The sequence below is a fragment of the Scaptodrosophila lebanonensis genome, unplaced genomic scaffold (genome assembly GCF_003285725.1).
Source record: "Scaptodrosophila lebanonensis strain 11010-0011.00,11010-0021.00 unplaced genomic scaffold, SlebRS2 tig00000096-arrow-pilon, whole genome shotgun sequence".
Lineage (NCBI taxonomy): Eukaryota > Metazoa > Arthropoda > Insecta > Diptera > Drosophilidae > Scaptodrosophila > Scaptodrosophila lebanonensis.
The window spans coordinates 2,059,944-2,077,217 of NW_022060567.1; the positions used below are offsets into that span (position 1 = coordinate 2,059,944).

A 17,274-nucleotide genomic window follows, 5' to 3' on the forward strand; every position below is an offset into this window, starting at 1 on the left:
CAACAAACTTCATCAACAACTGCAGAGCCTGGGCAGGTATTATATTTATGACTATAACTTTCTTTCTAATCGATCTATCGTAATGAAACTTAATATACGAAAACATAATCACTAACTGGATGTGACCACCAAATTTAATTTAATTTCAAAATTCCCAGAATTGGGTGAGTTAGAGAAAATCGCGAATAGAGGGGGAGTGGGGGTGTTTAGGAAAAAATGCCTTTTTTGGGGGTAGGAGAATGTACATACCAAGTTTCGTTATTCTAGCTCTTATACTTTTTGAGATCCTTGCGTTCATGCAGACAGACGGACATGACTCTATCGACTTATATTGTCACCCTGATCAAGAATATATATACTTCGTGGACTGGAGTAACTAAACGAGCTAGCAGGAATCTCATAATGTGAGTTCGTTCCTTGAGTAGGCACTCGGCTCAAATCACGCCGCAACCACCATGACAGAAGCATGACTAACAAGAGAGAACGCTACAGTCGAGCAAGCCCTTTACCCAGGTAAACTTCCGTCACTGAGTTATATGCGCCCATAGCAGCAGCAAAAAGAGGAAGAAGAAGAGCGAACTTGTTGCTGCAGTTTGTGGGGGTTGTACTGGCGAGAATTTGTTTTGCTAATAACTTTTCTTAGAATTGACCGAATTGAATAAAATTGAACAACAATAGATAATTATTTATAAATTATGTGTGCAAAGTTTGGTTTAGGTAGCATTTGAAATGTGGACGCTATTGACGAAATTCTGTAGCGGGGGAAGGGGGGGAAAATTCCAAAAAATAAAATAAACTCGTCCTTACTCGGACCTAGGAGAATCTGGATGCCAACTTTGCTTATTCTAGCTTTTATAGTTTCTGAGATCCTCGCGTTCATCCAAACGGACGGACATGTCTAGATCGATTTCTCTCGTCATGCTGATCAAGAATATATATACTTTATGGGGTCGGAGATGCTTCCTTCTGTATGTTACATACTTTGCACAAACCTAATATAGCCTTTTTACCCTACGGGTACAGGGTATAAAAATTGTCAAATATACAAGTATCATTACATTTAATAAATGTCCAACCCAAGACAGATCTTAAAGCTTAAAGATTTACAAAAAAAAAAATAACGGAAAGAAGTCCTTTGTAAATACACCATGTTCATACTCTTAAACGGGTTGTCAGTAGTATCTTTGCCAGATTAAAGAGAAAATTAAATATAGGTTCATTGACTCTGTTGTAAAGGGTTAAGGGTGCCGTTCACAATTCTTGAGTTTGGATAACCTACTAATGTTTGATTGATGTGCTATTTGGACCATAAGTAATACGATAGTTCTAAAGCGACTTTTCCGCAGCCTATGTCGGGTAATACTTATTAAAGAAAAATTACCATTTGGGTACAGGGTATAATTAGGTAAAAATGTGTTCATTTTAAAAGAGACTTTTCAATTGAACTTTCCCCAATAATAATCCGGAATTAAGGTATACTCTAAGTTCAAAAGGTACAAGTCAAATCAAGTAATGCAGCCAATTCCGCCTCATTTGTATTTGACAATGAGATTATTCTAATTAACCTAAGATATAGGTGTAGATTTTTAAAATCATTTATGCCGTTAGCCTGGTGTTATCGACTATTTGGATGTTAGATTGCCATCAAGTTGATCTTCATGCTTTGATGGACATACTTGTAGTACTTAGGTACATTTGATCACAGCTTCCATTGCAGGCGATAAAAGGTGCTTGCTAATACCTGAGTCGATGAAGCACGCGTCTTCCAAGAACATTTGCACACTTCTGTCCAGAGTATATCGAGTTTCAAAGCAATCTCAAGATGTGAGCACTGCCAGAGCCGTTGCAGTCATCGCCATTGCCACGCGCAATGGCCAACCACAGATTGTGATAGATTCGATTACCACAGCGTTTCTTTCTACCTTTCTACCTTCCAAGCTTGTTGGCCAACAGCCAAAGAAGCCAACGAAGTGTGTGCGGGTGCGTAACGGTACACAGAGGCGCTCACATGGCCATCTCCAATCCCCCATCCTCGTCCATCCAAAATGGCGCTGGAAATTTAATACGATGTTGTCTCGAAACTTCTCCAGCAATATCAATCAAAGACGAGCCCTTACACGTATTTACCAAAATGCCAGTTAAATTTAAAAAGCTGACTCCACAATCTAGTCTGCCAGTACGAGTATAGGCAGTGAGTCACTGGCAAGGGGTTTTTCTATTTGCTAGTGATTATTAACTTTTAGCTTGCCAATTTGAGTGCTGGGCACCTCACGTACTTGTTTGTGTACATACCGTTCCGAGTTCAGCTTTTTTATGGCTGTTCCCAATATACACATACATACTCGTGTATCGAGCATGTGTGTGTATTCGTATTAGTGTGTATGTGCATTGTATTTCGACAGTGTTAACATCGTTTTTGAAATGATTGAGATTTCTAAGGCATTTGTCGACGTTCGTGATTAACATCTCAACTGCGGAATCAAAGACGATTCGTTGCTACAAGTATTTCGTCTGAACAACTGAAGATGAATAATCGGAACATGCAACACACATCTTGGACGACTGCACAATGATGAATGAACGCCGTTTCAATCAATATAATTGTATTTATTATCAATAAAACACTCGTTGAGATGAACATTCCAATGAGAGCCAGGAAATTGCTAACTAAAATAGTTCATAATTATAATGTAAGTACGTAGGTAGTGTGGTGTGTGGCATGTGACAAATAAATATAAATATGCTGAGATATTTATGAATGCAAATACAAATACGAATACAAATATAAATAAATAAATAGCTACAAGTATTGTGGATATAAATATATATATGTATATATATATACACTATACGTGTATATAAATGTATATATGTATGCGTGAAACTCGATGTCAATAATTTATATTAATAAATAGTATATCATGCAACTAAGTTAAGATTCATTTAAATGTAATGATAGAAATAATGCGTATACGTAGGCGTAGGTAATTAGAGCTACAACAATTACTACAAGTACAAACTATACTATTCATAGGTATGATGTGAAGTTAGATGACTACAAAAAAAAAAACAAAAAAATGTGCCTGGTTGGCATGGTGATAGCATGATAGGGCGATATCAATTCGTTTTGTTTTTGGCCTTTTATTTTGAACATTACTGTGTAGTTGCGCGGCGTGGGCCTCTAGTGGGTGCGAGTGTGTCCATGACCATGGCCATGACCATGACCATGCCCATGGGCGTGCAAGCGGGATGTAGAGGCTCGCTGTTCGTGCTCGCCGCCCATTGAGCGTGCTCGCTCCTTCTCGATGCTGAGCAGGCGATCGTACTTGGTCTTCAGGATGCGCATCACCTTGAGCGCCTCCAGCATAACGGCGTACTCCAGGGCCGCATGATAGCTGTTATAATTGATCTGATATTGCTGTATGCACACGCCAAACTTCTCGGCCACGTCCCGATTGTGTTGTATCTTCTCCTGAAAGAGGGCCATGGTGCTGTTCGTCTCGTTGTCCTTCAGCATTTTGGTGTCGTTTCTTTCCTTGTACTTGAGCTCCTCCAGCACATCGTACATAATGGAGAGGGTGGTCAAAATACGTGGCATTTCAACCTCCAGCTATAAGGAATGCATAAAAGAGCTTAGACCTCTCCACTCCACTCAGCAGCCTGCCGACTTACCGTGCTCGTGCGCTCGGCCAATACATCGTTGTCATTCAGCTCAATGTCTTCTCTCAGTGGATGGGAGAGGCTTAGGTTATGATATAAATACTCGACAGCCATGCCCTCCTCGTCAAGATGATAATATTTCGATAGCTGTGTATATGTAAAGCGAAGCTTAGCGCGATCCTTTGCGAGAACTCGGACGCATCTCTCCTACTCACCCATTGCTTGAAGGTAGCCTCCATTTGCCATTTTGTCAGTTTGCATGCCTCTATGGCCACCTCAAGGTTCTCGAGCACCTCGTTGTGTGCGCTCGCCATGCTGTCGTTGCACAGCTTGGACCACCGATGGTGCTCCTGTTTCAAATGGTGCTGTTGTTGCTTTTGTTGCTTTTGTTGTTGCTCTCTTTGTATCGCAGACACAACAATAGGCAGCTCCACCTCGTCCTCCGCCGAACGGTGATGCACGTGATGGCGATGTGGCAATATTAAGTGGCGGCCACTCAGCCGGCGCGGAGCAGGAGCGGCGGCAGCGCTCGATTGTAAGCTCGCTGCTATTGCCAGCAGGAGAGTGGCAATGAGCCAGCAGTTGAGAGCAGCTGTAAGATAAAGAAATTGAAATACATTGTGAAAAATCGATTGAATATATTATTTAATAAAATATATTTGGCCCATCAACCCATACAGACTTTCTGGACTGGCACAAATGTTCGATCCATCAAAAAAAAAAAAAAAAAAAAAATAGAGAAATTAATTTTTCAAAAAGAAACCATTACTTATGCCACATGGAGCAGTAATTGTTGCAATTGTTGTGTTGCCAACTAAATGGCAATTGCATTTCAATTGAGTGGACCACCTGCCTGGTGGCCAGCCTGGGGCAGGCCCAGTCTAGCAATGTGGCCAACTATGCACCGATCATGTAGGCAACTGGCTAGCAATGCCAACAATGTTCGCATCTGACTTCAGGCACTTGTCAATGGTTGTCCATCTTCAGTCATTTGTCGTCGAAACAGCCATACTGGCATTCAGACTGGCAAAAAACATTCAGCAAGGCAGCAAGGCAGCAAGCCAGCGAGCCAGCCATTCAGCCAGTCGCACATAATGGACTTAATTGGCTGCCTGTGTGGGCGGGCTGTGGCTAATTGGCTGCCATTTGGCATTTGGTGCCTTTGTTTATCTCAATATCTATGTGTAATTAGCGTGCTATATTTAGTTGCCGCCCAACAAACAACTGGACATATGTCAGAGCTTTAAGCACAAGGGATATACGCCGAAATACTCAGAGATTATTTGGAACGGTCTCAGGGGGCCTCAACAAACAAAAAAAAAAACCTAGCACGCTGCGCATTTATGAAATCCTACTTCAGAACTTGCGGTTTTTGTCGCAATTTAAATAATCACCATTAATGACGTCATGGGTATGACATGACGTGATCGATGTGACGTCGGGACTCACACCGTTTTGTATAATCTTGGTGGCGTGCGCCCAGACGCACTTACATATAAATCGCACGCTCTGGAGTCGTGTGTGGTTAAGAAATCTGTGAATCAGCGAGAGCTACGAGTACAACCGCAAAGTACTGATATGGGGAATGCCCTTATGAAAGAAACTTGAGAGCCAGAGTAATTTGGATAGTTATCCAAAGTTCAAGTGTGGTCAGAGTCAAGAATCGATATTCTCTAGACCTTTGGCATATCTATATATTTTTCGATTCCTTATACAATATATAATATATTTCTAAGATTTATTAACACCACAAAAATAGGCTTTATAAACTTGGCTATTTTAATATTTCATTCCTTTTCTTTTTTATATTTGAATAAATATTTAATTTAATAATTTAATATATTTGTTTCCATTCTTTCATTTTAACAGCTCTTTGTCAGAAACAAATAAATTAAAAACTTCAACATTACATTTTTGAGGAAAAACTTCAAATAATCTTTACGAAAATGCTGACGACCAGAAGAAGCAATTGTAGACTACATACAATCCGTACAACGCGATGTCGGTTCGTCAGTCTAACAGTTCAAAGACTAAGAGCTATCGCGCTGACGCTTCTTCTTGGTGGACACAATTAATATGTGGAGACCCGCCACGTTTTATTACTATATCATATTTAGAAAAGAAAGGGCTTGCAGAAACAAACCAAAAGATGTTAAAACCAAATTGGATATTGAAAATGACGCCCTTATACCGGAAGGTCTTGCTCGGTGGACAACCAAAGTGAAAAAACACATGGCTTTAGGGCACATGGTGCGGGCTCAATACGTACTCAATATATTTTAGAGTTCGTCAGCTATGAAGAAATAAAGTTCTCTTTGTAGAGCACAGTAAAGAAAAAGTCTAAGATCGTTTTCCTTTAAAAAAGAAGTGTAACAATTAACGGAATCTGTGCACTTGAATTGCATGCAAATGTATTTTGTTATTTTCATAATTTCATGCATTCATTTAAATCAACACCAAGAAAAGATTAAAAATGGCTTAATATTGATCATTCACTCTTTCAGTTTTTCTGTAGAGTAAATAATTTTAGGTTGGTTTCTTTAACCCCTCATGGAGAGCAGCTTAGTCTGCTTATCATTGAATTTCACAACACAGGCTGTGCATTACGTATACACCATGTTGGCTGTCCAAGCTAAGCTTTCGCTCAAACACTCATCGGAACACTTACACATGAAACTAATTTTGATTTGCGGTTGCTTTCTATGCTGTTGGCTCTGTTGGTGTATCTGCTGTTGAATTTGTTCTTGCCGTTGTCGACTGCAGTTTTGTGATAATAATTTAGCGTTTTTAATGGCTTGCTCCGGCTGCTGCTGCTGCTGTTGTTGTTGCTGTTGCTGCTGCTCATGCTGCAGCGGCAGAGCCATAACTCTGAACGTGGAAACAGCCACAGGATGTTCAAAGCCATTGCCAATTAATGGCGGCGGCGCTTTCATACTTTCGGCCAGGCTAACAATTTTTGTATTACGACGCATCGCAAAAGCGCCGCAAACACTAAGCATCGATATATTGGGCATTCCTGTGTATTTACAGTCGCGCACAAACACTCGCGGAAAATGTTTGTGATTAATCACAAAGCATTTATTTATTGAAAAAAAATATAAGAAAGCTAGACTTGGCCACTTGTCGAGGGAAACGATATTGTTGGCTATTCGAAATTTTGGTTTTGTGTTTCTCTTCTCTTTTTAAGCGTTTAGATATTGAAAGCCGGAACTCCGTTTGGCACAAGTTAACGCTTCAAGATCTGTTAGTTATTTATATAAAAGGTGTGCGCCGCGTGGATATATATACAGGTGTACGGTATGGCCCGATTCACCGACCGAACGATCGCAGAGCGAACTCACGAAGCCTCATCATTCGGCTTAAAAGCATCTACGCAAAGAGGCAGTGGCAATGCCAAACAACAGTAATAACAACAAAAACAACAAAAACAACAACAACAACAGCAGCAGCAGCAACAACAAAAACAATCACAACGGCAGCAACAGGTAAGAGAACAGCAGCAAAACAACAAGAACAACACACGAAAACCGCTCTAATGAGCAGAAAATGTGATGACGACAATTGACAATGTAGCAGCTTTGTTGTTGTTGCTTTTGTAATACCAACCAATGGCATGTAAGCAAAGGCGCACGCCCGCAATCACGCACACACACACATACACAGCTACATACTCATCAACGCACATATCCATACAAAAAATATATTTTAAAAATTGTACAGAGCGTGCGCCGCCAAAGCTAATGGCACACGAAAAAAGAGCGAGCACACACACACACACACACACACACAAATACGAGCATAGAGCCGACGACAACGATGCGGAGTCGAAGCGTGTGAGCAGCGGGCCCTCGCTCTTTGGCTGCTGGACAGGCACGCGTTGGGGAAACTCATGCACCCACACACGCAAATCGGGAGAGGGAGAGCGACAGAGAGAGAGCAAAGTGTAGAGAGAGGAAGAAGCAGTCTCAATGACCCTGACTCCATTTGGACTGCCCAACCCCCCCATGTGTCAGAGCAATCTGAGTGAAAAAATTTCATATTTTACAACTCCGTACCGGAAAAAACATAATTAGGATATACTTGTGTACATATACGTATGTACATAGGTACTATACTACGATGCACTTAAATTGTGTGGGCCAAGTCTAAATTGTCATTTTATGTTCATATCTTTCACGCATCAACTACCTAAGTCTATATAGTTTGTTTCGCATCAAAATCGAAAAAGCACGAAAAAGCATTTCCCTTTGCAATTTTCTTTTCCCATATTGTCAGTACTATTAATTGGACTTTACACTCATTTCAACAGTATCCATTTCTCAATGTCTGAAGACTGATGAATACAATTTTTAAAATTGGCCGACATTTTTGTTGTATTTGTTGTTTGTAGTAAGTCATTGTTTTTGCTCATCGAATCACTATTTGTGAGGGGCATTCCAATCAGTAGATGATGCTGCCACATTTCTGTGGCACACTGCCTGCATTGCGTTACAACTGGATGCGTGACCAATACAATGTCTGGCATGGGCATTAGAACGTGATCTGGGCTATGTGTACTCGATGTGCTAACAGATTGTGAGTCATTGAAAACATAATTGCCTCATATACTTGTAAGATTGCCGCAACCCCATTGGGGGTGCGGGGGTAAAGTGCTAGGGAAGCGACCTTGGGAATTTTGCCTGCAACTTTTTCAAAGTGCGCGTAAATTCCACAAATGGGCAATGCGTTGGCCGGTGCCCAACTTGTTGCACAGCACAGCCATACATTATCAGCTGTTAATGTAGTTGTTGTTGTAGTTGGTGTTGTTGTTGTTATTGCTGTTGTTGCTGCTGCAGTAGTGCTATGGCTTTTACTTGTTATGCTTTGCCTGCTATTCATAATTATTTTCTTCCTGCTTGGCCGGCAAATTAAATTTATGCGCGTGCCGCCAAAACGGATGTCACATTGCACTTTGCATTGTTTTCGTTTCCTCTCCAGCTCTTCTTTTCTCCTGCAGTCCCCCATTCTCTAATACTAAAGTTCACTTTGCGTTTTTGCAATTCTCATTCTGGCTTTACCCATCGGCATGTTGGCCAATGCAATAACTACTTTTAATTCTTGACAAGATAACTATGGGACTAATAGTTTATTATTCAGAATCAGCGGAAGATTTTGTGAAAAAAAAAACAAATTACAATTAAAATCGCGATTTAAACTAGACCGCTTTTGAATGAAGAACAAGTACAGTCAAAACTCCCTTGGCCGGACACTCACAGTCGGCCAAATTTTCTCCACCCAAGGGCAGTGTGCGTTTAACGAAAATTGTAGAAAAAGTGTCCGTCTAAGAGGGATGTCCATTAAGAGAGTTCTCATATCTTAAGGAAAGCGTAAGTCGCCTTTACTTTAATTTTAGTGACGATTTCCTTTAAAGTAGAGTGTCTTCTCAAGATTTTGTATTATTGAGTGCATTTCGAAATTTCCTTAAATAGCACTAATTAGTGTCGAGTATGAACGTTAAGACGCTCCCTTAGAACAAATCAAATGGTAATTAATTTTTTCAAAACATTGTAATAAGAGTTGAATGTTAGTATATTAGACTATAGTGTAAAAGAACGAAATCAATTCAGAATTCAAATTCAATGAATGAAGTTCTGTTTCCAGTTCGAATAATGTATTTGGGTTAAAAGCTTAGATTGTATTGTACTCTAATTATAGAAGTTTTAAACGAGATAGTACAATTGAAATGGCATCCTTTTTAAAAAGCCCAACTCAACTTGAAGGCAGTCATTTGTTAAAACTCGATTACTAAAAAACCGTTCTTAAATGTGTAGACATTAATAGGAAGACCTTTAAAATGAAACGCCCTGTGAATTATTTTCAACCGTACTGCAGAATGTTAGTAGAAGAGCCCGAACTAAGGGGCACGCACCATTCGTTGCCATTTTTGAGGCCACTGCGATAGCATTAGCAATGTCGGAAACGGAGATGTGGATATTGCTGATAATGGTTTTAGGCGGAAAAGTTCTATATACTCATAAATGAAATGTGAAATTTATTGAGACATGTATCCGGCTCAGAAACTTGTCGACAGATTTATGTTTTTGAGATACGCGCCGCACTGTTGCAAATTTTTTGGGCACATTTGCATGTAGCCGTATGTACGAGTACTCGAAATCGAATTGTTGATTTTGTTTTCGCTGTTGTTTCTTTCTTGTTTTTACGTTTGTTTCTTTGCTGATTTTCGCGCACATTGCGTAGCTGCGTAGGCATTTCCGATCAGCAACACAAAACGCGAGAGTGTGTGCGAGCCTGATGTGCCGCAAATGAAAACTGAAAGCCAAACAAAAGAAAACAATTGCAAAAAACAATGAACCTCTGCCCAAACTGGCCATCGCCATCACAGAGAGCAGATATGCAAACAATACCGGCACCGAAACCGTCACCTGCACCGGCACCAGCACCAGCACCAACACCAGCACCAGTACCTGCAGCTCTTAAAGAGAGACAAAGACACAGGCAACGCGGTGTTGCGTATAAGAGTGGACGGTAGAAGTTCCAGTCGAGTTGCAGTTGCAGAACCAACAGGTGCTCGTTCAAATTTTCAGCTCATGGAGTGCGTTAAGAGCGGCCCAGACAGCAACATTTTATTGACGTTACTCATACGCCGCATTGTCATGGCCCACTCTAACGGACCAGACCGGAACGAACCGCACCGTACACACGCGTACTTATGAAACAATGCATATGCATACGAATACACGCATGGATATACTTGTATGTAAATACGCGTGTTTATATGTATGAGTTGCACATCCAGCTCTTGAGGTTTATTCATATACTTGCAGTATACAAATATATCAAATACATTTTCCTGACTGACGAACTCTTAGCGCTTTCTTTTACAGTGTAGGTGAGCTGAACAAGAAGCGGGCTTGGAAAACTGGAACTACAAAAGAGGGAAAACGAGCTCCAACGATTTTTAACTTGCATACAAAGATTACAAAATATCCCGCAAAATAACTTTTTTTTTAAATGTTGCTTCGGGCCAGAGTTATCAGAGTTTTTGATTCAAGTTGTCTTTTAGATATAAGTCGAATTCCAAAGGATAGAAAACGGGTTCCAATGTTATTGTGAAAATTCTACATTTTTCGTCGGAATATCTTTAGACTTGACTGCATACAAAATAAACTGCAGGCACGGTATTTCTTAAACTATTCTTGGGGCTTGAAATACTAGCTATGAAAAATCTAAAAAAAAAAATTTGTGTTAATAAGTTCCTCCGTATATAATTAAGTAGAGCTACAACTTGGTGTTTAGCGATTTTCAAATTGTAGAAATAATTTGTATACCCTGTACCCAAAGTACCAGCAAAAACAAACAACACAGTTTAATATTGACTCACAAAAATGCGAAAAAACCTGCACGAACCACAATAAAAAATGGAAATCGCGCTACCTAAAACTAACTTAAAATATCTCATAAAAATACCATGCGCTGTTTATGGTTTATGTATTTTGTTGTTGAAAAAGGGAAGTTGGAAAAATTTAGGCCATATATGCATAAATTAATATTTTTCAAAGCAATGATCCGTTTAGCATTATAACATATTTTTAATTTTTCTTAGTGGTTCATCATAATGAACAATTTGTTCGATCGATCATTCGCATCGGACTGGCCATGGCGTATGCTATATGTATTTTAAGCTTATTATTCGATTGAAGATGCATAACTTTTTACATCAATGCTGAGCCATGCTATAAACAAATTCCGCCGTGCATGAACGTACGTGTTCTTAAAGGGAAATTTCATGATCGTATAGTGTGTTGATTGAAACAAGATGAAGCCACCCGATCAACAATATTCCCCGATTAAGTGCTTTCAGTGTTAAACTTTTTCCTTTTTCCTTTCAACTTATAACGCTATACATGTGTTCAAAAGAACTCTGAAAGTGATTTAGAGCTACGCCTATTCTGAGAACTTTTCCGATCTACAAAAATAGAATCACGCCTGATCGATCATTCAATATTCCCAGCCTTCATACTGAATTAGAAACACCAAACAAAGATGTGAAACGTATTTGTTGCATGCTTAGTCAACCAAATAATCTAAAACTTACTCTGGTTATCAAACTCATATAAAGTATATAGAAGAATACAAGTATAAAAAATATAAGAATATTTATATGTATAAATGTATGTATATGCTTTCAATATCTTAGCAAAGTATTATGCTACTGGATAGTTGCCATATAAATTTATCTGGAAATGAGTTAAAGAGCTGACAAGACATGCTAATATTTCCATGAATAAGTAGCTTCAATTGCATTTTTTAAGCAATTAAAAACTACTTTCCGCCACTTAAAAGCTTATATATTTAAAATATATAAAAAGACAGAACCTTTACAAGAAATTAAGAGCTAATCTTCACAAATATAAGAAAATTATACAGCAAATTAAGTCCTCCATAAAAATACCTCAGCATATTTGGAATGAAAGTCCTATCAGGATTACTCTAATAACTTCTTTTGTCATATTAGGCTTACTGTAATAAACAAAATAGTTTGACAGCAAACTACTTAACTGATTAACTTCATTTACGAGTGAGCCTTTTAAGGTTTCAACGATAATCTATCAATGCGAATCTTGTTTTATCCAATACATACGTATTTATTCATTCCCATTTCAAAATATATTTTGTGGGCAGTTACTTTTAGTCAAGACTAGCACATGTGCGTAGCGTAACTTTAACATTTGAACAATTTGTTTTTGTATTTATTCTGTTATGTGTAAGTCATATACGTAAATACTGCCTTGCGATATGTGGATTCTATGCGGGTGAAGCTAATACTTGTATGTGATATATTTTTAATTCTTAAATATAACATAAAAGAACCGCCATTTGAAACATGCGTGAGATGGTAATCAATTAAAGAACTCCGTGGTGTTGTTATAATGTTGTTTTTTCTTCGAATGAAAAATGAAACCATTTTTCTGCTTTGCTTAGAATATAAAGGAATGCTATTTGAAGAATAATTTTTACACAAACATGTACAAACAACATTAAACTTTGAGTGGGTCATGGCAGTTTACTTGTATTAAACATTTTCCAATCTGTTTTTCCACATTAAAGATGTGAACTGTGAACAAATTATGGTGGCTTTTTGAAGCATTCTCTGGCATTCCATGCTCTTTATAAAAGCCAAGCTGCAAAAAGCTGAGGGGCAGGTAGGAGTTTATTTATGTTTCGGGCTTGCCTCGTATTCAAATTAAATAATAACTGGGCTATCAAATCGGCCGAACATTGAATGCCGGCTAATTATGGAATAAGGCTGATAGAAACTGATAAGATGTTAGCCTGGCAACGTCTTCACATAATGCCGACCATCCAAGCGCGTGTCAATCCGAGCCCCCCAACCCCATGTCCAACCCCAATCTGAACCAGCAGGGGATACAAAAACAATGACAGCGTCAACAAATCAATGCGGCTGTCATGGCAAAGCGTTCGCTTTGCTAATTTTCGCACATTAGGTGCGAAAATATAACAACAAGTGACGACGACGATGGAGACGGCGGTGACGACGACAACAACCAATACCTATACCTATACTATATCTATATCTATACTAGTTAAGTGCTGTGGCTATTATTATATCGCACAGCGCAATACTTACATAGATATACTATACATACTCGTATGTACGAAATGCCTTTAATTTGCAATGTCAGCGCCTGGATGGGACGAAGCGACTTGGACTGGGACTGGAACTGGGACCCAGCCCTGCTGCTGTCTATATACTTTTTTTAGAAATGATGAGCACCACACTCAGTGCACACAACATGATGACGTTGGCACTCGTGTTGGCATAGGCACCAGCGTCAGCGTTGGCCAGACACAGAGACAGGGACTGGGACTGGGCCTGGGGCTGGGACGGAGACAGGGACAGGGACAAGACCGAAGTCACATCCGTTACAGGCGCCTAGACTTTAGTGTTTGTCGATGACGACATCGTATGTACATTGCCATAATAATACATAATACGTACTTCTAATTGTTCATACATACTATAATAGTATGTATAGTATGTGCATGCCTCTATTTATGAATGAAGCCTCACTACCCATTGACGTTTCTTTCGACTTATCATTTTACAACCTGGTGTACAAATAGCGGACATATGTATATTAGTACATTAGTACACACGTTCTCTACTCATGGATTCTTCGTAAATTTCCGACGCATACATATTTCATTCATACTTCTATCATGATGGAGAACAATGCCATTGAGAACTCATTTAACCATTCGCAACGGATAGGCCGGGTAATATAAGTGAGTAATGCCAAGAATCTGTGACTGTGCGACAATTTGAAAGTAGTCCAACTCTTTTCCTACAAGTATAAGTTCGGGGGGTTCTTCCACTTGAACACATATATGTAGGTATCCATCGTAGATGGTGTTGCTAAGGCACAGTGCTCAGGCGACAAATCTGGTAAAAACCCTATTAACATTTTTATGATTCCTATCAACAAATTTGTTGAATAGAAAGAATGAAGTCTTTATGATACATAAACCTTTGCATTGCTCGCTAAGCAGACTTTGACGCCACGTTCGCTAATTGCCAGCCACAACAAAGCATTTTGGGGAAATTTCGATTTGGTTGATTTGGATTTGAGTTACCAGCTCCCCTGGATCGATATTAAGAACAATTATTGGCGTCTAATCATGACTCTTTACTTTATATTGGGTTCCCTCGTCCATAAAAAACATGTTTGCTGAATTTATGGAAAGTACAGCTTCGGGAAGCTTCCATAACTTTTCGAACTTAAAGTATGCCAGCATCACCTCATCCTAGCTTATTGAGAACTGCAGACTAAAAAGTCCAATTCTTTTGATTCATTTACTTTAGTCAATCGCAATCTTTCTGAATGGTTAGGCACATGCCGTAGATACAGATAAGAATGGATGATACGAATCCAAATCATGATGATCTTCTGTTCTTTTGCCCTTTTGTATGCAGCAGTATCACTCATGCTCTGGCCTTAATAGACTCAGATATATCAAGACCGACTTTGCCAGATCCGTGTATGATTAGCATATTAAACCATGTACGCACAGTGTTAACAATTGTGTGAGAGTGAAAATAGTTGTATTAAGTACAAATTAAATGATCGATTTAAGCACATTTTGTGCTTGGCGATGGATTTACATATAATTGCTTTAATTGCTATTAAGGACATCATTAAGGACATCTTTCATAGATAAGTACAAATATAATCATTATATAGTCATAATGATTTGTAGTCAAGACCCATTTACAATGGTACTGAGTTTCCAAAAAACATACATACGTACGACACATATTCGATCTAGAATTTTTGTTGAATCTTTTCTCCCTGTTACTTTATTTCTCTTCCTGCCACAGTGTTGAAACTAAAATAAACGTACGAGGAAACTAAAAACGGATATAGTTCTAATGAGGAGTCGTTTGTTTTGAAATGAACAGTGCAGGATATTTATTTATTTGACAAATATTATAACATAATATTAATACTAACACATCTGATTACTTATACAGAAAAAGAGAACTTCTTAGCTCCTTAGCATATATATTTTTCTAATTTAATTGCGTTGCTATTTTCATTGTTTTTATGAAAACTCCATGTATCTTTTGTTATTATTAATGGATAAATATTTATATTTTTGCATTCAATATTAATATTCTTGAACGCTCACAAATGTTGTTTGATAATACCTTTAGCTATTAGAAGAACATGAACTTAGTTCAGAATATATCCCAATTCTCCACAATGCCCTTGCAATAACTGCTTTAATGGAAAGGTAGAATATAGTTGGTGGCTTTTGCAAATCCTTAGCCGGCCCGGACACAAACACACAGTAATGAGAACAACAACAAAAGGAAAGTTAAGAGCGTCATCAAGATTTGCCAAACTAAGTATGTTTACTTAAAAAATAAGCTTGGGGCGAGAGATGAGATGAGACGAGATGAGATGAGATAACAAATCAAATCAAGTGCCAACAAGAACTGTGTGCGATTTACGCGATCACCTGGAAATACCCTAGAAACAAAGTTCATTACACATTGTACTTGTACGACTGAGCGGTCGTCGCCGCGCAAGCTAGCCGTGTGTCGAAATGGTTGTTATTGTTGCTGGCCAACCTGTCTAACTGACCACAGACAAGCTGGCTGGTTGGCTGGCTGGCTGGCGGGCTGGCTGGCTAGCTACTTACTGTTAACTGCGATATCTTTAGCTTCGGGCTCAGCGGGTAAATCACCGGGCACGCTCATTCGCAGTAGTCGGTCGAGCAGATGTGGCCGCGTCAATATTTGTTTTTGTTTTTAGAAGTCTGGTTTCTGTTAACGGATGCACACGATCGACGTGCGAGCCCATCAGCGATGCCAGTTAGTGCTGCTACCAAGAGATCGGCAGGCGAGCAGGCGAGCAGGCAGAGTGCCAAAGCAACATCGTTTCGAACTGGCACACTCATTTGTTTAGATATGAAATTATGAATGGGCTTTGAGTACACGAATTAGCTATGACGTTGCAAAAGCAATCAGACCGACAGTCAGGCAGTTAGACAGTCAGTCACACAGTCAATCAGCCAGTCAGTCAGTCAGTCATACAGCAAGCAAACAAACACTTGCCGACGCGATTGAAGCCGCATAGATAAACCGGCGATGAAGGCAGCTTTTATTTTTGGAACATTTGCTTCAGTTTCCGACACGGAGCGACCATTACGCGGCTCATTGTTGTACTGTTGTACTTTTTTTTTTGGCAATCGGAAACTTTTACCGGTAAGCGTTCGCGCAAGTAGTCGCTAAACCACAGTAAAATGGGAGAAAATTGGGCGTAAGAAAAAAAACCACCTCTGAGGTGTGAAAAGTTTCCTGCCAATGACACATACGAAGATTTGTAAGAAACTGAAATATCACTTAGGAGGGTGCAGTCTCAACAGCAATTCTTTTTGCAGCCAATTTGGAGCTATAGTGGACGACTCATTACTCATACGCCCCGTGGAAACAATTAAATGCGCGTGGGTCGCTTGTAGCCACATCAATTTCGTAATAATAACTATTTATATATTTATGTAATAGCGTGGATTCCATTTGGAAATCTGGCACACTCACCTTTTCAGATAGGCAGTATTCCTGGACGGGTCGGAAGGTCAACTCTACAACTGAAACGATAAAATGCAGAGGGAAAGATTATAGTAGAAACCGCTGTACAACAGTATTCAAACACTTTTGTTTGAATTTCTGAGAGGGTAATAGGAAAATTGGCTGTATGAATAATTGGAAAATTAACTGTAGAAAAAAAAAATAAATCAAACTCTTTATATTAATGCGTTTACGGGCATTTCCACAGAAAAGGCCACCAAGACCGAAAAATTAAAAGTTAAGTTGCAGAATTAAAGAGAAATGTTAAAATTTAATTACATTAAAGAGTTCATAGCTCTATTTAGTAGCGATTGCGAAATATAGGTCTAAAAAGTTTAAGTTCACGTTGTACTTGTATATTCTAAGAGCATTTTGTTCCCCCCATTATATATCTAAGAGTTAATGTGCAACTGAGCTCCTTTTGCAAAATTCTTGCAACAACAACAGCAAACCTTAAA

General features: G+C 39.1%; 1 protein-coding gene across 1 annotated transcript; it reads right to left on the reverse strand.

Annotated features, from left to right (window-relative positions):
- Window positions 1–2,805: 2,805 nt before the first annotated feature.
- Window positions 2,806–15,946, reverse strand: LOC115627683. The gene is made up of 6 exons (XM_030523426.1): window positions 15,889–15,946; window positions 10,013–10,132; window positions 9,889–9,969; window positions 3,876–4,252; window positions 3,673–3,807; window positions 2,806–3,610 (listed from the first exon to the last, which is right to left on the reverse strand). Exons 1-6 carry the CDS (start codon window positions 15,944–15,946, stop codon window positions 3,182–3,184), a joined length of 1,200 nt encoding a protein of 399 aa, XP_030379286.1. The 3' UTR covers window positions 2,806–3,181.
- Window positions 15,947–17,274: the final 1,328 nt, after the last annotated feature.

Excerpts from the sequence above, each read along its gene's own strand:
- LOC115627683 (XM_030523426.1), bottom strand. The coding sequence starts at position 15,946 with ATGAGCGTGCCCGGTGATTTACCCGCTGAGCCCGAAGCTAAAGATATC. Across the intron at positions 9,970-10,012 it reads GATGGCCAGTTTGGGCAGAG|TTTTCATTTGCGGCACATCA; the intron begins GTTCATTGTTTT and ends TTTGGCTTTCAG. Across the intron at positions 4,253-9,888 it reads TGCCTACGCAGCTACGCAAT|CTGCTCTCAACTGCTGGCTC; the intron begins GTGCGCGAAAAT and ends TTTATCTTACAG.